The 22,386-nt window shown below is 39.7% G+C and overlaps 2 protein-coding genes across 6 annotated transcripts in view; one reads left to right on the forward strand and one right to left on the reverse strand.

Annotated features, from left to right (window-relative positions):
- The window catches only part of LOC145446336 (RIMS-binding protein 2-like), a 42,180-nt gene that overhangs the window by 14,955 nt on the left and 4,839 nt on the right, over positions 1-22,386 (reverse strand). For 4 of the 5 annotated variants that reach the window (XM_080324602.1, XM_080324598.1, XM_080324600.1 and 1 more), the window contains 14 exons: positions 21,922-22,115; positions 20,884-20,999; positions 20,539-20,711; positions 19,226-19,348; positions 17,435-17,629; positions 16,196-16,285; positions 15,326-15,547; positions 14,346-14,426; positions 13,545-13,663; positions 13,401-13,488; positions 12,642-12,741; positions 1,512-1,586; positions 809-949; positions 72-177 (listed from right to left, as the gene is read on the reverse strand). In XM_080324602.1, coding sequence (XP_080180728.1) covers positions 72-177; positions 809-949; positions 1,512-1,586; positions 12,642-12,741; positions 13,401-13,488; positions 13,545-13,663; positions 14,346-14,426; positions 15,326-15,547; positions 16,196-16,285; positions 17,435-17,629; positions 19,226-19,348; positions 20,539-20,711; positions 20,884-20,999; positions 21,922-22,115 — 1,823 coding nt within the window. The remainder of the gene's footprint in view (positions 1-71; positions 178-808; positions 950-1,511; positions 1,587-12,641; positions 12,742-13,400; positions 13,489-13,544; positions 13,664-14,345; positions 14,427-15,325; positions 15,548-16,195; positions 16,286-17,434; positions 17,630-19,225; positions 19,349-20,538; positions 20,712-20,883; positions 21,000-21,921; positions 22,116-22,386) is intronic. The other variant, XM_080324599.1, reaches the window with a different exon arrangement.
- LOC145446358 (uncharacterized) lies at positions 4,585-8,687 on the forward strand. Its single transcript, XM_080324624.1, has 5 exons — positions 4,585-6,845; positions 6,966-7,169; positions 7,231-7,366; positions 8,100-8,286; positions 8,358-8,687. The coding sequence occupies exons 1-5, from the start codon at positions 6,747-6,749 to the stop codon at positions 8,536-8,538; spliced, it is 807 nt and encodes a 268-aa protein (XP_080180750.1). The 5' UTR covers positions 4,585-6,746; the 3' UTR covers positions 8,539-8,687.

Genomic DNA, 22,386 nt, shown 5'->3' on the forward strand with positions numbered 1-22,386 from the left:
CATAATAAGGCGGTTGTCTACTCAAATGTGTCAGTGGACAGAAAATAATTCAAAATCGAGGCTTGCCATACCTTTTCGTATCACCCAAAATATCAAGATCAGCATCGCGTGAATCATCGACGGCGGCCACCAGAAAATTGGAAGGAACCAGACCACGTTCTCCGTTTTCCAATTCTCCTGAATTCACAAAGTAAACTGCTTCAAGTTCCGAGCTAACAAGGTAACTTTCCACAAAATGGTGCTAAGATTGTCGATATATGATGCAGGGTTGTAATGACTCGAGTCACGATTTTCTGATGACTCGACTCGACTTGGACTCGAGTCATCGCTCACGACTCAAACCAAGTCATATGACTCGAGACTCAGACGGCCGAGACCGACATTTCATTGTAATTTCGAAGCACAGTGAAGTCACCACCCTATTGGGATTTCTTCTATTGGTACTGGTACTTGAAAATGCGACCAGAAACTGTTAAAAGTGGGGGAAATTAGTATATTATAAATGCGAGCCATTCGATATCACCAAGCAGAGTTATAAAAGTGGGTTTAACAAGACTTTAACAGGAAACTGAGCAGTCAACACAATGACTTGGACTCGGACTCTAGTCATAATACCATGACTCGGACTCAAACCTCTGCTCGATGACTTGGACTCGGACTTGACTCGGTGGTGAATTGAAAATGACTCGACTTGACTCGAGTCAAAACTCGGAGCTTTGTGATTTGGTTACAACCCTGTTGACTAGTGTCAGTGATGGGTTTATATCAATATACAGATATTATTCCACCGCAAAAACACAGTAGCTACCTTCATAGAAGCCATCCTCATCCATGGAACCGTAAACATACACATAATCGCCGGCATAGAACTTCAATTCCACTTCCGGAAACTCGTTAGGACCGTCGAACGGATCGTATGTGTACTTGGCGATGAATAGCTTGACTTTTTCTAAGGTTGCAAACAATATTTTCAAATCGTGGGCATATTTCAGTGATACTCGGCCATTTTTAGCATAGGTCCAGTAAAATTGCTTACGACCGTTATGACTCTCATCAACTATATTACAGACATACAAATGTAATACTACATAGTTATATACAAAATCCGGTAAAACTGTATTGGCACACCGCACAAGCATATATTTGTGATTCCGTTAGTCACAGATAATAGGGAGAACGCGCATTTTTTTAATTTTTTTTGCTAGTTCTATAAATCTTGGTTTGAAACTGCAGACTTGGACAGCTAGAAAATGTTCAGCTTTGGCAAATTAGATCATAATTGAAATTATAAAAATACAGATTAGAATTACTGAATAGGCGATTGGAAATTTATTGAAGTTCACATCATATCAGAGTTTATCCACATAAACGTGAGAATGGGAAATGTCTGCACAGCAAGCTTGGTTCGTTTCGCACCATACAGTAGCAGCCCAGCCTTAGATACACTGTGCGATTGCATGTATTTTGAATTGTATCTTTTATCAACTAGCGACAGCTTGAAAACTTCAAACCTGTAGATTCGTCCATATCGGGTTTTATGATTTCTTCAGAAACTTCTTCAGCCTCCGAACTTTCATTCTTGACATCTGGAAGTTGACGAGAAAGGGTTACTAGAATATTTTGCACCAGATATATATAATTGATATGCAGCGTATTGGATCTAGCCTGAAGCCAGACTTACAAGGCTCTTTGCTTGTAAGAGTTAATTCATCAAAAAAAATTATAATTTCGATACTAATTTCCACTGTGAAAGCCTTGCAACATCGATTGGTCATATCCCCTTGACGAAGTAGGCTTAATCTATTTAAAGTAAAAGTAGCTTGTTACTGACCGCCTCTGTTGGGTTCAAAGGGGCTTTCCAATTTTTTTAAAGTCATAATAAAATGATGACTTTCGTTTTAAGGATTGATCATGAGGCCTGTTCGAAAAAATATTTTGATCAAGTTTTACTTGCTACTTGATAAAATTGTTAGGTCGTCTAAGAAACTGCTGCACGCCAAATTTGTCTCAATTCCAGCCTATAGAAGCATTGCTATAAAAAAAAAGTTTTGGATTTATTTATTAAAATTTTTTTTATCAAAATGTTACTGACTACTTCATGAACTTTTTAGTTTGACTGAAAAAACGTTGCACAACATATTTGGCTCAATTCCAACACGAAGAAGCGAAGTTATTGATGTTTAAAATATAGGATTTCAAATCGTAGTATTTACGTTGGGTAGATCTATAATAAATAAGTAAAGAATTTGCCACCTTAAATATGATATTTTTCAAATTCAAAATTTTGAACAAAATAACTTTTCATCTACTGGTTGGAATTGAGCCAAATTTGTTTTGCATTGTTTTTCCGACAACCTAACATTTCATGGGGTAGCAAGTAATACTTTTTGAAAAACTATATTTACTTTTTTTATATATAGCAATGCTTTTATAGGCTGGAATTGAGCCAAAACTGGCGTGAAGCAGTTCTAGGCGACCTAGCAAATTTATCAAGTAGCCAGTGAAATTTGAGAAAAAAAGTTTCTTTTTTAACAGCCCTATTGATCATGCCCCTGAAACTATATTATACCTAGGCAACACACCTCACATACAAATCATGGACTCAAACTGACCGATGTAAACCCAGAAAGATAATTGCTGGTGATTACAGACAAGTCAATTTGTGGGCATGAATCTTTTATACATGGTATTGAACGTTGATGGTAATTGCTGAGATCTTGTATCAGATCGCTGGCAGTAATTGATTCCAACTGATTAACTAACTGTCACTTCGTTAGCACAAATTAAAGAAATCACCCATCATTAAACCATTTAATTAAAAAACACCCAATACCGACTTGACAAATTGAAGTTGTTGGAAAACCCCAGGAATCCTAATAAATTATACATACCATCCAAGGTAAATGAACTGAATAGGCTTTAACACAATTGAAATCCAATATCAACTGCCTGCGTACAGTAGATTTTGACACACAGAAAGAGTGATTAAAAATAATCTTTTATTAACCTCACTTTCGCGCGAAGGCCCGCCATGCGTCAATCCAACTCTAGAACGGACGAACACTACACCAATTAAAATTCACCAGCCAATCACGATCGGTAAGCCTGGGTAGACACGATCCCGATTATTACGAAGCCCAATCCTCAATAGTTGCACTGTGTGGTATTAGTTGAATTTCATTACAGACAAATTCAAGTCCTTACTAAATCTCCCAATCCTCATAAAGGTAGTCGGAATCTGCGGTATCAGTTAAACTAACGGCCAAGGCTCGAAAGCTATCACACGCTTCGTCGATACAGTCCCACAATCATCATCAATAACGCTTTATTTCACGCTGATTTCCCGCGGAATTACGAATATAAGCCTGCGCGCTTTTTCTCAAGGTCGTTTTTCAAATAATACACAGCTTCATCATGGATTGTCTATAAAGAAAAGCCCGCAAAACCAACAAAGCTACATTACGGCATCAGGCTGTGCTTACGAAGGCCCTGCGTCAAATTCGCCAAAACCATTCTCTAGCCACCAAAAGTGTACGTTCTTCCAGTATAGTCCTTCAAGTTATACATAGCCTCATAAGGAATTGGCTATAAAGAAATCCCGCTAAACCAACACACAACAGCGTTTCCCGCTAAGCCAGATTACGGTATCAGGCTGTGCTTACGGAGCAGTCAATGAAAATCGTTTCGCTGACCTCCAAGAGTCTAAAACATAAATTCTAAGCCATGATGTAAGCTTAACCAACAAACAGCAGCGTATCTATCTAAGTCAGGGTGTGCTTATGAAGCCCTGCATCAAATTCTCCGCTAGCCCCAACAAAATCATGATATATACATTATACACGTTCTAAGCCTTGATATCCCGGTGTATCGACCGCGTTTTTCTCACATTTGCAAGAGCAAACATACCGACTGCTATCGCGGGCCAAGCGCACCCGCGCGGTGGGAGATGACTATGAAATATTGATGAAATACAACGGCTCGCTTTTAAGGCAACGGCTATCGATCGCCGCATCGGAAAGAGATTTTTAACGCACGCGACATCTACGACTGATTTCGGTATCGACGCGGAACAATCAACAGAAACACCGACTCGCGCGGGCCTAGCCTGCAGTTGGGAAACCAAGAAAATTTTCAGCCACATAAATTTAGATTACATTTAAAACTACTGAATCCGCCGCAAAAGCTCGGAGATTAAATTATATGACCGACATTTCACTGCCATGAGTTGAATTCGATTCTGGCCTAGGCCTATCAATCTATCTACGGAGCCAAATTATGTATCTAACAACTAACACGCTATTATTCACTGCGCAATGCGCATAGTTACGAGAGCTACAATATCTTTCAAGTAGCAACTGGCTGTCATTTATCTTTTGTTTACAGCCCTCGAACGCTATGGAACGGTCTCTCTTGACGAAAGCCGCAATGATCAGGCTTAAAACACTCCAACTCATTTTGTTACTAACCTTATTTCTGTTTTTTTTTCTTCTGGAAACGCTACAGAACTGTATAGCACGAAACGAGCCATGCTCGGCGTACAGACATTTGCCGTTCTCGTGCTCACGAGAACGGAATTTAATTGGGTGTCCGGACAATACCGAGAAAACCATTACCGAGAATGCCATTACCGAGAATGGACACCACCGAGAATGGACATTAGCGAGAATTGACACCACCGAGAATGGACATTACCGAGAATGGACACCACAGAGAATGGACGCTACCGAGAATTGACACCACAGAGAATGGACATTACCGAGAATTGACACCACAGAGAATGGACAGAACCGAGAATTGACACCACCGAGAATGGACATTACCGAGAATGGACACCACAGAGAATGGACGCTACCGAGAATTGACACCACAGAGAATGGACATTACCGAGAATGGACACCACAGAGAATGGACGCTACCGAGAATTGACACCACAGAGAATGGACATTACCGAGAATTGACACCACAGAGAATGGACATTACCGAGAATGGACACCACAGAGAATGGACATTACCGAGAATGGACACCACAGAGAATGGACATTACCGAGAATGGACACCACAGAGAATGGACGCTACCGAGAATTGACACCACAGAGAATGGACATTACCGAGAATATTGACAATACCGAGAATGGACATTACCGAGAATGGACATTACCGAGAATATTGACATTACAGAGAATGTACATTACCGAGAATGGACACCACAGAGAATGGTCATTACCGAGAATATGGACAATACCGGGAATGGACATTACAGAGAATGGACACCACCGAGAATGGCCATTACCGAGAATGTATATTTCCGAATATGAAGAATGTCGTGAAAGCTAAACCAGAAAATACCTAATATCACGACGTTGGGATCAATGTTATTTATAGTTGTTACGCGCTGTTGTCCAAGGGACCGCGCAGTGAGTTGGGGAGTGCGCGCAGCCTCGTGAAAAATTAGAGAGTGATGCACATACGATTTGTGTTTGTGCAATGTGCAATGTGCATATGCAAAACATGCGTGCATTATAGGCATTGTGCATATGAGACAGGACAGAAATGTGGTAATCTAACCCGTTTACTGTAAAATGTCTCGTACTACTTTCTGCCACCGATAAGGTGATAAGCGTCGCATTGTTTCCTTCTCAACAATTACCAATTAATAATAACAATATGCTGCTGGAAGGGGAAGGTGCAGAATAGCCTTATAAGGCTTTCCAAGTCGAGCAAAGTAAACATTATTGAGAGGACATTACTAGTAGCCTAAAGCCAACCGTTTGCTGAAAATGACTAAGCTGCATCAACCGAAAATGTAGGCCATGATCCGCCTAGACACTTGTTTATCCCCTTTTCGAGATTTGAAAGAATTGATGCCTTCTTGCTTCATACCAATCACAGCAGCTCGATGAGTTCCGCTAGTATTACAGATATCCGTTCCTTTGAAGAAAACTATTGTGTCATAGTTTGCCTTTTCGCTTTCAAGCAGATAAAACGAATTGAGATACGAATCACAGCAGGTTGATGGGTTATTAGAGGTATCCATGCCAGTGAAGCGATGGAATTCCTTATCGAACCATAGTTTCTTTAGTGGCTCTTAATCATATTATGCTCTTTTAAGATTAGAATCACAGCAGGTTGTTACAGATTTGTGCGCCAGTGAAGCGAAATTATTCAATGTTATGCCGTAGTTGCGGTATCATCACCACACTAATGTGGAGTGTTCGAGACAATCAGCTGTTTTAAAACCAACCGTATCGGTCAATCACATGCTTTACGACTAAAAGTCATGACAGGTGTTGGTCAGCTAAGGGAGGTGGACGACGAAACGGCAGAACAATCAGGACCTAATGTATTAGCAAAATACATTACTTCGACCCGAGGAAATAAGTTAATCGCTGTTGGCGAGTTCGTATTTAGGAGAATGAAAGTTTCGAATGGTACTTCGTACTGGATATGCACGCATTATGACAGAAAAAAATGTCGGTGTTCATTGAAAGTCCTTGAAGGATCAGAGCCACCAATCGTTCTGAAGCAATCTCAAGAACACAATCACAGTGCTACGTTTGCATAGTAGTAATGTACTGATATAGAAACAACCGTTAGCTAATCTATTGTATTGTCGCACTGCTGTTAATTTCATACTAAGCATTTTTAAAAGGGTTGTTTTTCTTCTGCCTTATTCTCGATTATTCACCAGATACACAGAATGGCACGCCGACGGCACATTTAAAACTGTGCCAAATCTCTTCCATCAGATGTACACCATCCATTTTACAAAAGATCATGAAACTGTCCCTGGAGTTTACGCTCTCTTGACCCATAAAGACGTATCCATGTACAAAAAGTTACTGCAGGTAAATCATAGACGTCGTTTCGATGGGTTTACAAACATGTGTAGAGCGCTACACCTGCATGAGCAGTGAGTCTGCATATTCGACTATGCGTAACTGATTAGCCTATTCCTATATCAACAGGTGCTAAAACAAAGAAGGCCAGACTTGAATCCGACAACACTTATGCACGACTTTGAATCCTCAGCGATTCGAGCATTCTCGGAAGTATTTCCGAACATTAAAATCACGGGCTGCCTATTTCATTTGAGCCAAAATGTGCAGAGAAAGGTCCAAGAATTAGGTTTGAAAACTGAGTATCAATCTAATTCCGGTTTCTCCGCTCAGGTAAGCGTTCATTTTATCTACGGCGTCAACGCTAAGTGTAAAACGGGATGATTACTTTCAGGTGAAGTGCTTGACGGCCCTTGCTTTTGTGCCCGAGTGCGACGTCAAACAGTGCTTCGAAATATTGACTTCTTCCAACTCAGGCTGGTCAAGTTTTGCCGAAGACTTGGCTAATTATTTCAGGGACACATATATAGGTAGGCTATATTAACAGATGCAATCTTTTTCACTGTTGCGGATTGGATTGGCCACATTGAAATTCTTGCTGATCTGGATTATTTTGTATTGCGTCATCCAGTTTGAATCAGTGTAAGATAGTATAGCATTTTTGGTGTGTTGAGATGTCTAAAACTATGGGGTAGAATCGAAGACTACTCCAACGATGTTCATATTGTTATTATTGTATCTTCACGACCTTGTTGTTCTATCTTAACCACCTAAATCTTTATAATCACCACCCGTCAGACTAGATTATGCCTGCGATGCATTTATATACCAACAACACTAATCGATTCCCATATTAAGTCATCAATAGCGGCGCCGAAATTTGTTTGCGATTCGCTTTCGCCGCTTTGTGACCAAGTCATTATTCACATATCAGCCTACTGAATTGAATAAAATAATCCATCTAACTCTATATTTTAATATATAACTTAACTGGCATATGTTTATGCGTGTAGAGACGTAAACGCGAACTGGCATTTGTACGTACATAGATTTAACCCGATTAATCTACTACAATTTAAAACATTGCCTAATTGCAAAAAAGCACACCTCTCCCCCTTTTGATTCACCTCTGAAGATTGATGAAACTTTTGCGAATTGTCCATGACTAACGTCTTTTCATTATCACATTATATCAAACATTGATAGTACCGATTTGCTTCGCGAATATATGAAGTATTTAACTCATTATTGTTTCTGCCTTAGGTATCACGAATGATCAACAAGGCAGTAATAGGCGGCCGCTGTTCCCACCCAGCATTTGGAATGTGCGACAACGTACCATCGATGGCATGCACCGAACCAACAATTCTGTTGAAGGATGGCATCACGGCTTCCGCGTTCTAGTTGGAGGATGTCACGTAACCATTTGGAAATTTTTAGAGTGTATAAAGTGAGTATAAACAATGGAAGATGTATATGTGTACTTGGTTTCAACTTGAATATACACATATATTTTTGAAGGATGGATGTCATGCAAAATCGAGTGCAGCTGTTACAAACTTCCACAGGCCAGGCAACGCCTAAAAGAAAGAAAAAATACGTCGACATTAGCGACAAATTGAAGCGGCTTTGTGATGAAGCGTGGTCAGCCGACATGACTACAGATTTTCTGCCTAGAGTGGCATACAATCTAAGTGAATAAATAGATAATAGCGATCACCACATATTTAGCATCCTTTCTGATGAAGAAACGCCAAGTCTGTGTTGGTGATCACCGCTGTACCTATTTATCCTCTGGATGTTTCATTTTAGCATGCCACAGACAAGTAATAAAATGCAAATAACCTGGAACATGATTGCTTATAATGTTGGAACTAGAGTTTCTGGGCTTACAGTAAATTCAGAACTTCTCAGTCTCTTATTTTTGCTAGCCGTAGAAGCTTTAAAACAGTAGGAAAGGAGTGACAAGGAAATATAGCGTGACTATCTGCAAGATAGCGTAATGGTTGGCTGTCAGTTGTCAGGTTGCTGAGTAAAACGGCAGCCTACTGATAAAATATTCTGCGATTGTAACAGGTAGAATTATCATCATCGCGAAATGAAATTCGGGTCCAATTAGTACGGTACAGCGACGCAACGTATCATTGAATATAGATATGATATATTGCATTACAAAGGTAAGTGCACAATTCGTTGATTGTCCGATTGTTGAGCGAAGCCATTACCTAGGAATCACAATCGTCACGGTATAATCGAATATATTTCTGCGTAGGAATATTACGCAGTGTACAGTTTGTCTAGGTTTGCTAACTGCTTTAGATGAAAAATGTACCTCGGTTAATTGTATACGCAGCGATCAACGAAGTTTCTTTATCTTGTGCTGTTCAATCCTGATGAACGCGATAATAGAATTTTTAATCAACCCAACTTTATTATCTACGCCCTACATTAAATTGTGTTTGCGCCCAGAATCACCACAAGACACGTTCTCTTACAATAATTCGCGAGCCAGATTTTCGTGACGGTCACTACTGATTAAACACGCACTTTTTCCGTAGTAATCATCTGCTACCAATATTAATTCTTGTCTACTTGATACACTCTATTCCCGAATTATCGCGTCAGCCTAAACATATGAATTATCGCGTCAGCCTAAACATATATGTTGACCAATCTATAGAATGACTAACCGTCTACTGAAAATGAGTATGCCCATGCCGCAAATGAAAAATGTAGCGACCATGATTTGCCAGCATATTTGTTACTCCCTTTGCGAGCTCTGTGAGAGTTGATGACTTCTCGATTTCAACCATATTATACTCTTTTGAGATATGCATGACAACTGGATGCTACAGATTTCCGTATCAGTGAAGCGGAGTAGGCTAATTCGTATGTCACGGTTGGTACACGAATCGGAAACGTTGTAGACAATCAGCTGATATTGTAAAACCGCTTTAAAACCAACCCCATTGATTGATGATCACATGCTTTAGGACTATAAGTTCACGTGTACAATTCATGCATGCACTCATGCAGGCATGTCATGCATATGTAGGTACAGATCGCGTGTATGTGCATCACGGCTATGCCACATTCGGTGTCAATTCGCAGGTATAATTTTCCCGACAACGTCCGTTTCAGTAAGATAGATTCTCGACATTGGCAATTCTCGGTAATGTCCATTCTCGGTAATGTCCATTCTCGGTATTGTCCATATTCTCGGTAATGACCATTCTCGGTGGTGTCCATTCTCGGTAATGTCCATTCTCGGTGGTGTCCATTCTCGGTAATGTCCATTCTCTGTTGTGTCAATTCTCGGTAATGTCCATTCTCTGTGGTGTCCATTCTCGGTAATGTCCATTCTCGGTGGTGTCAATTCTCGGTAATGTCCATTCTCGGTGGTGTCAATTCTCGGCTCTGTCCATTCTCTGTGGTGTCAATTCTCTGTAATGTCCATTCTCTGTGGTGTCAATTCTCGGTAATGTCCATTCTCTGTGGTGTCAATTCTCGGTTCTGTCCATTCTCTGTGGTGTCAATTCTCGGTAATGTCCATTCTCTGTGGTGTCAATTCTCGGTAATGTCCATTCTCTGTGGTGTCAATTCTCGGTAATGTTCATTCTCTGTGGTGTCCATTCTCTGTAATGTCCATTCTCGGTAATAGCGTTCTCGGTAATGTCCGTTCTCGGTAATGGTTTTCTCGGTATTGGTATAGAACCATTTAATTGTTTTTGCGAAATCTAAATCGGTCAAAGATTCCGTTGCAATCGTTTTAATTCGAATCCGATCTGGTGCGTCTGAATATCATCTAGTCGTGAAATAGACGACGTCGAATTCACAAATTGTGTTTAGTCAGATTACCGGAAACGCAGGCATAATGGAAGCGGACGATACGTCATAATCACGTTGTCTCGTATCAATCTTGACGATTGCGCAACGATTAGAAATCGGCTAGTCATCCGCTAGGCCTCGGCGCGTAAAACTAGGCCAAGCGCATAGTACATGGACAGTACAAACTACTCATGTGGTTAATTAACAGTCCACAAACTACCGTCTTGTTGCGTGGTTCTGGTTCTAGTAGTGGGCTTAAAAATATTTTAGTCGTCGAACGACAAAAAAATCCGTGTCGTCGCGTGGCGTGAATCGTGATACCGATGTTCTGTTGTGGTAAAATGGAAACTAATGAGTTGCTTCGGAACTGTATCTAGCTGGTCGCGTTTTAGTGAATTACTTGTGGATTTCTAAAGGTTGGTTGCTAGTACTAGCTGCTAGTTTCGAAAGGTGAATAGTTGTAATTCCAGCGCTAGATGCGAGTTTTGAAAAGTCGAGAATTAGATTACCGACATTTTTCTCTTAATAGGTCTAATTACACAGATCGAATTATCTAGCCTGAGCTGTGCGTTGCAAAACACCTGACACATATTTACGAGATAGCTCGTCTTCCGGTGACGACTGTGACGTAACCACGACCCCCGCGTAGAAAGACAACGAAATATCGCACACCAAATATCCACATGACGTCCGCTTGATTCCGAAACAAGGCAACAGCATATGCGCCGAGATTTTTTATCAAAAGTGACACGCGCACTGTATATAGTACACGCCAGAAATAGACGTCGCGTTCTATGTAATGTAAACGAGGACGCGAACACGCCAGATGGCTGCTCCGTGACGCTTCCGAGTCGCACGGTCATGAATTTTTCAGGCGTAATATCGATATTGCTGTTTCATTACGAAAGAGAAAATGGGAGAATTGGGAAGTGTTCTCGCGCGAAATTAGGAATATTGGATATTGCTGAGGCTTAGGCAAAATCGAACGTCTGAGCGTCGAGTCCTAATATATGTGCCTTTTACGCTACCGCAAAGAATTTAACGCAGGTTTTACATCACATTAAAGATAATTTGGTATTTTTTCGACCAAGCCTGTTCTATTGCACTTATTCAAAATGATTAATGGGTTGATATGTAATTTTCACTGAACGTACGTAGCTTTGTACAATGTTCCGTATGCTGCGATATGACGGATCGAAGTTTGAAGGCTTCCATAGTGGAAATTACTATCAAAACTACGAATTTCGTTGAGAGTATAATTCCAACACCACAAAACATATAGGTTCTAGGTATCCCCTGGCTGAAGCCGCACTTATAACAGCGACCATGAGTCGCTTCTGATTCAAATCAATACTGCAAATAGCAACCAATAAGACGCCTAGCATTATTATATCTCGTACGCCTAATATGAATACGGAGTGTGGTTGAATGTGTTTCTGATTCTAGTTAGCCTCTCGTAACAGAAATCGTCGTCCAACACGCAGATGAAGATAAAACCGATCAACTATAAGCCATAAACTAATAGATCCCGTGGAAAGCTCGAATATGAATCGCGTGAAACGACAGCCGGTAACAACTATCTTCTAGGCCAGTGGCTTTAAATGTTTCCAGTATAGACGGGCCGGTAGAATTTCAAAACAGAACCCAACTTTCTACATGGCGTAATCCTGTTGACAGCACTGACTCGATTTTGCCTGTTGAGTTTGTTTTGTAAGACATGCCACCACCATTTGACCGATATTATTTTCTCGCATTTTGGAAATCATCTACTGTCTGTCTGTCTTAAACGAATCGCAGGCTTCTTTCCAACAGTTTGACACAACACATTCGGCATTACGACGTGAAATAAGTCTAAAGGAAGGACACCAACATCTCGTCGGAGACCGTTTATAATTTCGAAGTCACTTGAAAATTTTGTGCTTTATTTGACAATCACTGCTGTTCCAGATACCGCACCGCACTATATCAACATCATACCTTCAACGCGAATTGATTGGTCGTTTGCGTCCGTTGCGGGCGCCGGCTTTTTCTCCGCGGGCTCGTCCTGTCGTAAGTCAGTTATGTCGAGTACCTCAGGCTAGAAAAACAGGAATAAAACGCACGGATTATGCAATTCCTTAAGCAAAAATCACAGAATAAGGTCTCTTAAGGCTCTTTCACAAAGCGCCCCCTGGGCAACGAACCAGGAACCAAACAATCCACACAATATTTGCCTGTTCTCAGTGCACAGTTCGAGCTGCGAATTTAGGGATTTCCCGGGATTCCAACCAAGTCACAAGATTCCGAGTTACAAGTCAATCTCACTTTTGTCGTTTTGACTCGAGTCGAGCGGTGTCTCTCGCTTAAAGCTTTTAATCCCAGGCAAAAAAGCCATGTTCACATAGTCTGGAGGATGCAAATGGTTTTGCACCATTCATTTTGTAGAAGCAGCTTTATTTTTTTTTAAAACAAGAATTTTCGTCAATTAATTTTGGTGATCTTCTGCTGAAATATCGCTTGATTTATTACGATGCCATAATGGGTTTCATCGTGATTATTTATCAGCTGTCGAAGAAGTGAGAGTGCATTTAAGTCGCATGTGCTGGTCTTCGGGCCTTTTTGAAAATATTTCTATGATTTACTTGAAAAAATACAACAATATTCGCGGCACACCTAAGGGTATGTGGCGGCACACAGTTTGGGAATCACTGGGTTACGCTGTAAGAGACATAAGAAGTTTGAAGAAGCAAACGTTACCTTGCTATCAGTGAGAGAATCGTCGTGAACTTCTACATCCCTCCCACCATCTTCCAACTCATATTCTACCACTTTCTCGCTTTTTTCCCTGAAAACACTAAACAATAGAGAATAGAAAACGCATCGGCACACGCAGACTGATACCTCTCCCGAAGCATGGTCGCAATTTCGCTCGCTTTTTCCTTAAACTGTTCGATGGCGGTGTCTCTCTCTTTGATGGCCACGGCGAGCTGCTCGTGGACTTGGTCATAATCGTGTCTCAACTGCCAAATATTTCCATGTTGTGTCAGGGTTGTAATGACACAAGTCAATATTTCAGTTTTTGAATTGCGCATGACTCGAACCAAGTCATATGACTCGAGACTAGGACGGCCAAGACCTACATTTCATTGTAACTTCGAATTATAAAGTCACCACATAATTGGTATTTCGTGTATCAGTCCTGATACTTGGAAAATAGGACCAGAAACTGTTGAGACTCAAAAAAATTACGATATTATGAATGCGAGCCATTCTATATCACTCGAGCAGAGTAGAAAAAAGCGGGCTGAACCGAATTGAACTGAAAACTGAACATAATGACTTGGATTCGGACACGACTCAAAACACTTTGACTCGGACTCAACCCTCTGCCAGCTGACTTGGACTCGGTGGTGAATTACGACATGCATTAAAAGCTTCTAAATCGAGGTTTTTCGTTCCGCCGGATATTTTTAGGCAAGGATGAGGTGACTGGATACTGGTACCATAAATCTCAACAGGTATGTTGGAATTATTCACTTCAAACACACATCATAAAATAAAATTCCTGTTGTAAAAGGTTGCAACGACCAAGTCACAGAAACCTGTTCTTATGAGGTGCTCATCGTGGATATTGGTGGTTTTTCAATAAAAATACCGGAAGACACCAAGGAAGTGCCTTTCCAAAACACCTATTTCCCTCACCTGTTCAAACGAGCTTTTCAATTCGTTCATTTTGATATTCGTGTCGCTGGCTTCCACCTTGGCGATCTGCAACTGCGATTCCTGAAGCAGAATTGTGACCCGAGATAAGTGACATAGCAAGCAGTAAGCTTTGCTGCCAAGCACGCAGTCAATTCTACACATTACAAGTACAATTAGCGATTCCACAGACATACTACAGAAAAGTGGTTCTCAACTACTGGTCCGTGGTTATTTTCGTGCAGGTCCGCCAGATATATTAGAATTTTATATCGCGATTCAAAAATGCGATAAGTTCGGCGATTGTCCATTAATGATAGAAATAAAACGTATTTTGAATTTATATTTGAAAAGCTCCTTGGAGGTACAGAACTTCAATATACAATTGAATACTATATTCATATTGAAATAAACCCGAATATTTTCGGCTGACACTCGTCAGGGGCAATCGTCAGCAACTGGTAAGTTTGCCTAAAAAAACGCTGCACAACAAATTTGGATCGATTCCGACTGGTAGATGTGAATATGCAGGAGTTTAAAAATTTTGAATTTAACATAAAATTTTTTTTTTTTCAAATTTTGTTGTCAACCCCATGAAATTGTGGTCTAAAAGAACAATGCTTAACAATTTTTGCTCACTTCAAACTGCCAGACGAAGTGATTGCAGTTGAAATCCCAGAATTATTAATGAAAAACCCAAATAACTTTGGATCTACGGGTTGCAACTGCGTCAAATTTGTTTTGCATGGTTTTTGTAGACAACTCAACAATTTCGTGGGGTTGACCGTAAAATTAAAAAAAATTTCGGCGTTTTTTCACCAACCTAACAATTTAATCGGTGAATCCCCGTAAGCTGTAAGTAAAAGTTAATTTCGAGCAACCCTACTAAACACACAATCATTGGAGTCGGTAGTGCAATTAGTTGAAAAATGTAGAAGCAATTAATTACCGACCGACCACCTCTGAAACAAATTTGGCCTTACCAGATTGACCGTTTGCAGACAAGACTCGTTGTTCGCCTTCTCCAAATCCGCGCATTTCTTCTGCACGATCTCCAGCTCCGATTTCAAATCTTGAACGGTACGCCCCGCCAAGGCGTGGCCCGCTTCTTCGTATTCGGCCAGCTGTCGCCTGAGAGCCCGGTTCGTGTCTTCCAGAATTTTTTGCCGCGCGGTCACAGGCATGGACAGCGAACGGATGGTAACCTGAATACAGTAATAAGTCTGTGATCAAAAATACAAGGACAAGCTATTTGTGAAACTACAACAAGCTATTTCATTATAATGTTTATTTACATATATATCAAATATATAAAATTATATAAATGTCAAAACTATTTTTTTTTCAAATTTTACTGGCAACTTGATAAAATTGTTAGGTTGCCTAAAACAACGGTGCACACCAATTTTGACTCAATTTCAACCTATAGAAGCATTGCCATATAAGAAAAAAAGTGTTGCATTTATTTAATAAAAATTAATATAAAAATTTTTCAAATTTCACTGGATACCGCATGAAATTGTTAGGTTGCCTGAAAAAATGACGAACAACAAATTTCGCTCAATTCCAACCCGTAGAAGCAAAGTTATCGAGCTACAAAATTTTGGATTTGAAACAAATAGTATTTACCGAGGCAAATTCTTTACATATTTATAATAGATCCACCCACCGTAAGTACCATGATTTAAAATTCCAAATTTGTAACAGCCCAATATTAACGCATCCCCTTAGCAGCACGTGTTAACAATGTAATTCACGGCTTTCAATTTAGAAATAAAACTGCACACCACAGAATAGAGTCCATAGACATAGACTGAATTAAAAATGAGACCGGAACATGAAAATCAACTGACCTTTTTACTGCCACTGGCAGCTAGCTTTTGCAACCGTAGAGACTCCTTTTGTGACTGCTTCAAGGCTGCTTCTAGCGACGGCCCTCCATTCTAGGAATAGCAACAAATCTGATTGCCATTCTTTTCTATATGTAGCATAGAATATTTCTAAAAATACTAATGAGATTATGGGAGTCGAAACCGATTCAATTCTGAGATAAGGCATGTTTCACTCCCATCCAAAACCTTTTAAGAATACCAATGCAACCACTAGATGCTATAATCTTCAAGTAGTGTAATTACAGCCCGACAGAATGAAATGTCATTATTAACCATTAGAAGTAAAAAAAAAACATCGTCAATTTTCGTGACATCACAAGATTGTAATAGGGGAGTCCGCTAATTATAATATACAACGGCTAGACTGGGAATATCAACAGGGTTGTAACCAAGTCACAAGGCTCCGAGTCACAAGTCAATCTCACTTTTAGAGTTTTGACTCGAGTCAAGTCGAGTCATTTTCAATTCACCACCGAGTCAAGTCCGAGTCCAAGTCAGCGATCAGAGGGTCGAGTCAAAGTCATTGTGCCGACTGCTCAGTTTCCAGTTAAAGTCTTGATAAACTAACTTTTTAGAACTTTGTTTGGTGATATCGAATGGTCCGCATTTATAATATACTAATTTTCATCACTTTCAGCAGTTTCTGATCGCATTTTCAAGTACCAGTACCAACAGACGAAATCCCAACAGTGTAGTTACTTTGTTATTCTTCAAAATTGCAATGAAATGTCGGTCTTGGCCGTCTGAGTCTCGAGTCACATGACTTGGTTCGAGTCCTGCGCAATGACTCGAGTCCAATTCGAGTCAATACACAGAATGACTCAAGTCGAGTCACCAAAAAATCGCGACTCGAGTCGAGTCATGACTCGAGTCATTACAACCTTGAATATCAACATATTTTTTATTGCTTATAGTAGTCCAGATGGAGACTTTCTAGCTTATTTCATGTCCAACCATAGCAATGGCTTTAAGGCTGTTCAAATATGGGTTGCAAAGTTTTAGAAATGCGCCTTCAGCTTGATACCGTATCTTTTGAATATCGGCTGAATATATCCGGGTTCTTAGTTCCATCGGTGTGGGCTCAAAAATCTGATACCGCTACTCTTAATTTCAACATGGTCACGAATTCCCATGTCTTATCGATAAAACTAACATGAAATGTGATTTAGGACATAATACACTATCACAAATTGTATTTACCACCGAAAGCTGCAAACTTTTCGCTTCGCTCAGAGCCTTCTTCAGATCCTGAATTTGATTTTTCAGGATTTTGATCTCTTTATCTCTCTCTTTCGTTTCTTTTTCGTGATCCGTCTGGACTTGGGCCATGATCGAAGCGAAATTCTTTTTCTGCTCCAGATTATCGCCTTCCATGGCGTCGGCCTTTGAATTGCGCTGCGCAGATAGATATGTAAGGATTGAACAAAAATACCCCACAAAATTGTTGACTTGGCTACAAGAACAATATAAAACAAATTTGACGCAACTCCAATACGTAGATAATCCAGGAATTACCCGCCATCCAGGGCACTTTTGCGAATCCAAAATTTTCAACCATAAGAACTTCACTTCTACCGGTTGGAATTACGTCATGACATGACAAAAAAAAAGAAATACGCTGAAAATCATTTTTATTTCCTATATAATACAAATACATGTGACATTGTTGACAATCCTGGATTGCAATCTTGAGGATTTTCCAGATGAGATTAAAATTGGGATTACTGAATTCACTAATATTCGTAAATTTTATAGCAATTATGAATTAGAAAGATATACAACAAAAATCAAGTTCATTACATATCGAACCAGAGTTCATTCTAATACGCACGAGAATGGCAAATGTCTGTACAGTGTACACCAAGCTTGAATCATTTTGCAAATACAATTGTCCAGTAGCATATTCACATAAATCATCATTACACGAGACAGCGGTCATTATTTCTGGTGACAAGTTATTCAAAGATCAGATCAGACAATAAATTTCATTACCTCGAGTGTGGAATGAAAATTATCCCTTAATCTATTGTTGATTCAATAGAGCGATATATCCTAGTCTTCTCTGGTAGTAGACGTTCTTATATAGAGACAGAGTGTACAACTAATTGTCTATTTAGAGCAAAATGGCATTTCTACGCTCCTGATTGTAATTCTAATCTACATTCTGGTTTTCCTGAAAATGCTGCATGAGAGCTGCATAGTGTGAAGCGTGCCAAGCTCGATGTACACTAGGGCTCTTCAAAAATGACTTTTTTTCTCAAATCGTACTGGCTGCTTGATAAAATTGTCAGGTTACGTAATTTAGGCCTACACACCAAATTTGGTTTGATTCCAACCAGCAGCCGCATTGCTACACGAGAAGAAAGTTTCTATTCATTATATAAAAATAAATAGCAAAAAATTTGAAAATTTTCTGTTCACCCCATGAAAGTGTTAGGTTGTGTATAGAAACGATGTTCACCAAATTTGGTTCAATTCCAACCAGTGGAAGAGGAGTTGTTGCCGTCGAAAAATTTGGATTATGAATAAAATAGTATTTACCACTGACCAATTCTTTATTTATTGTAGTGGTGCCCACCGTAAATACTATTTTATTCAAATCCAAATTTTTCGACGGCAACAACTCCGCTTCCACTGGTTGGAATTGAACCAAATTTGGTGTGCAGGCTTCAATTAGGTAACCTAACAATTTTATCAAGTAGCCAGTACGATTTGAGAAAAAAAATTATTTTTGAAGACCCCTAATGTACATTGTACACACATTCTCTATCCTCATGCTTACGAGAATCAACGCCGGTTTGAGACAAACTGAAGCTGATTTTTGTTGTGTTTCTTTATAATTCTGAATTTGATTCAATTTCAAAGTTTTTGTGAATTCAGTATTTCTGATTCTAATCTAACTTGTAAGACTGTGCACTGTGCAGATACGATTCCGTTTCTAATCTGTCTCTGCATAGCGGCAAATAAACACGACCAGCCCACGATTCTCACCCTGCAGTTTTCCAAGTGCAGATCTTTCGCCCTCTCTTCCAGCTTCTTGGCCACACTGACCAGTTCCCCGTTCCTGTGCTTGAGGTCGGCGATCTTCGCCGCTTTCTCTTTTTTTGCCTTTTTCTGAACGCGCAATCGAGTCACGAGACAGGATATTGGAATGGAGTCGTAAGAAGCTTATCAGCACATGACTTTGTGATGATCGGCTACACCGGTAATGAGTTTGAGGGTCAATCTTGAGTTAAGACCACGCCTGAGCATGATGTACTCATTACATCACAGATATGATTCTTTCGAATAGACTGAGATTATGGACTCCTTGACGACGAGACTTAATTCACCAACAAAAATTATAGTTTCAATACTATCTTCCGCCGTGGAAGAATTGAAACTTCGGTTGGTCGTATCATAGCACGCGAAACATGTAGTTCAAAGCTACACACGTTACTGGAAATGACATATCCGCGAAGTGATCAAATCACAGCATTGTTACAAAGTGCAACGAAATAGGTACAGTCGAAAAAATACTAAATCATCTCCAGTATGATGTAGGACTGGCATTATATTATTTGCGGTCGCATAAAAGATACATACATGAATTTTCCATATCTTTCATAATGTGGGAAATTCTTTCAATTTCATGGTAGTAAAATTTGAAATTTTTTTATTTTCATACCATAAATCCAAATCTTTCATCTTATATAGAAATGCTTCTACACAGGTTGGAATTGAGTCAAATCTGGTGTGCAGCGTTTTTTTTCAAGCAATCTTAAAACTTTAGCAAGTAGCCAGTGATATTTTTAAAAATGATTATTTCTAAACAGCTGTATAGCTTCAAAATTTGGAATTTATTACAAAAAAATTTGGGAATTTTTTAAATGTTACTGTCAACCCCACGAAATTGCTGAGTTGTCTACAATATACAATTGAAATAATCGAATATTTTCGGTACTGGTACTAGTTGCTGACGATTTCCCCTGACGAGTGTCAGCCGAAAATACTCGGGTTTATTTCAATATGAATATACTACTCTATTGTATATTGAAGTTCTGTACCTCCAAGAAGCTCTTGAGTTGTCTACAAAAACGATACGAAACAAATTTGACGCAATTCCAACGCGTAGAAGCGGGTGTTATTTGAGGTTTCATTCATAATTCTGGGATCACCCACCGTCCAGTCTAGTTCTGTGAATCCAAAATTTACAACTGCGATAACTTCGCTTCTACCGGTTGAAATTGCGTCAAATTTATTTTGCATCATTTTTAATCGGTAAATCTTCGGATTCCGGGAGATAACTGTACCACTGTACTAACAATTTTCTCATTCTCCCGTTCCAGTAGATCGCATCTCCTCTGCAGCAGGAGAGCTTGCCTTTGCACTTGCTCGACTTTTTCAGCGTCGATTCTACGAGCGCCGCGTTTGGATTTTGTAGCTTGCTCGCGATCGCTCTTCCTGACGTGTCTCGATCTCTTTGGCAGCTCATCTTCTGTAACAACAACGAAGATGGCGCCGCGGCAAAAACGGGAACGGTAACCGTAGTTTTGGAAAGCCTCATAGGTTTCAGCAATAACTTTTTTTATATATTCATTTATCATCATTTATATATTCAATCTTTTTTGCGACGAACTGTACTCGGTTTGGTACAAAAATATCATTACCTGTGGAGGAGGACACATCCCTTCTTGTCTCCTTGGTTGAGCTGCGTATTGGCGCTGCGGAATAGCGATCTCGTGCCAGGCTCCTGTAGTCTGGAAGTTTATCCATCGATCGCGCGCTAGACAAAAATATTCAATACCTTAATACGACATAGCCAGATGAATGTAGAGCACAGGTTTGTAATGTCTCGAATGGCAATATTTTAGTCACTCGACTTGAGTCATAATCTTATACATGGAAAACGACTCGACTCGTAATCGAGTCATTGTCTGTTAGGGTTGTTCAAAAATAACTTTTTATCACAGATTCCGGGGATTTACTGATTAAATTATTAGGTTACCTAAAACAACACTGCACACCAAATTTGACTCGATTCCAACAAGTAGATGTGAACTCACAGGAGTTTGAAATTGTTAAGTTGTATAAAAGAACAATGCTTACAAATTTTTGCTTACTTCTAACTGATTATTGCAGTTGAAAATTTTGGATTCGCACGACGGTGGGTAATCCCAGAATTATGAATGAAAATTTCAAATAACTTTGCTTCTACCGGTCGGAATCGCGTCAAATTTGTTTTGATTTGTTTTTGCAGACAATTCGACAATTTCACGGGGTTGGCAGTAGAATTTGAAAAAAAATTTTTTGTTATTTTATAATAAATTCAAAATTTTCAAACTCCTGTGCGCAGTGTCGTTGGTGCTCAAGTACAGGTAGACGTAATGTAAAAGTCACGACGAATGGACGTTTCAGGGTGAAAACTAGTATCAAAACTATATTTTTTGTTGATAAATCAAGTCTTGGTGTTGGTGTAATTTTTACTAATTAATGAAGTATTGTGCTTCTTGTTTTCTCCACAATGGAAAAATATTACCGAAACTATTACTCGCGTTAATAAATTTACTCAAAGTGGCAAGGATATCATAATTTCCATACTCGACCCGAATCATTAGAATTAATACTCAGATTCGTGCTCGATACTCAGCACTGAAATCATTGTGCTCAGCCCTACCGTTAATCAGTTACCTCAGTTTGAAGCCTACCTGAATGAATGCCCGTTGCTCTCCAGTTCCATTTGTAGAGTCTCGTCGGCAGGCAAGGACCATGTTGAGAATTGGGTAAAAGCCGACTGTTTCGATGGTATCAATAGCGATCCGCGGCCTTCGTATATCAGAGACCCGTTTCTGGTCGCAGGAAGACTCAACGCATCTCGCTCGGTCCACGGGATTTGATAATCCTGGATTAAAAGCAAAAAGAAAACTTTCCACAATTACAGACTTCGACAACTTATCTAATTTTGAAAAAACTGTGTAGCTATAATTCTGATACTAATCTAAAATTTTCTAGATGCCCGACTTTGATTATACGCAATAGACAATGGACTAGAGGTCTGCTCTATTAATAACGCTGTAGCTCACAGGCCTACAAAATTACGATCCAAAATAAACTCATACCCAACAAGAATGAATGAAGACAAACTATACCTTCCGACTCACGAAACTTTAACA

The sequence above is a fragment of the Botryllus schlosseri genome, chromosome 9 (assembly GCF_051294905.1).
Source record: "Botryllus schlosseri isolate E-star chromosome 9, Bs_hap1, whole genome shotgun sequence".
In the NCBI taxonomy this organism is placed as follows: Eukaryota; Metazoa; Chordata; class Ascidiacea; order Stolidobranchia; family Styelidae; genus Botryllus; species Botryllus schlosseri.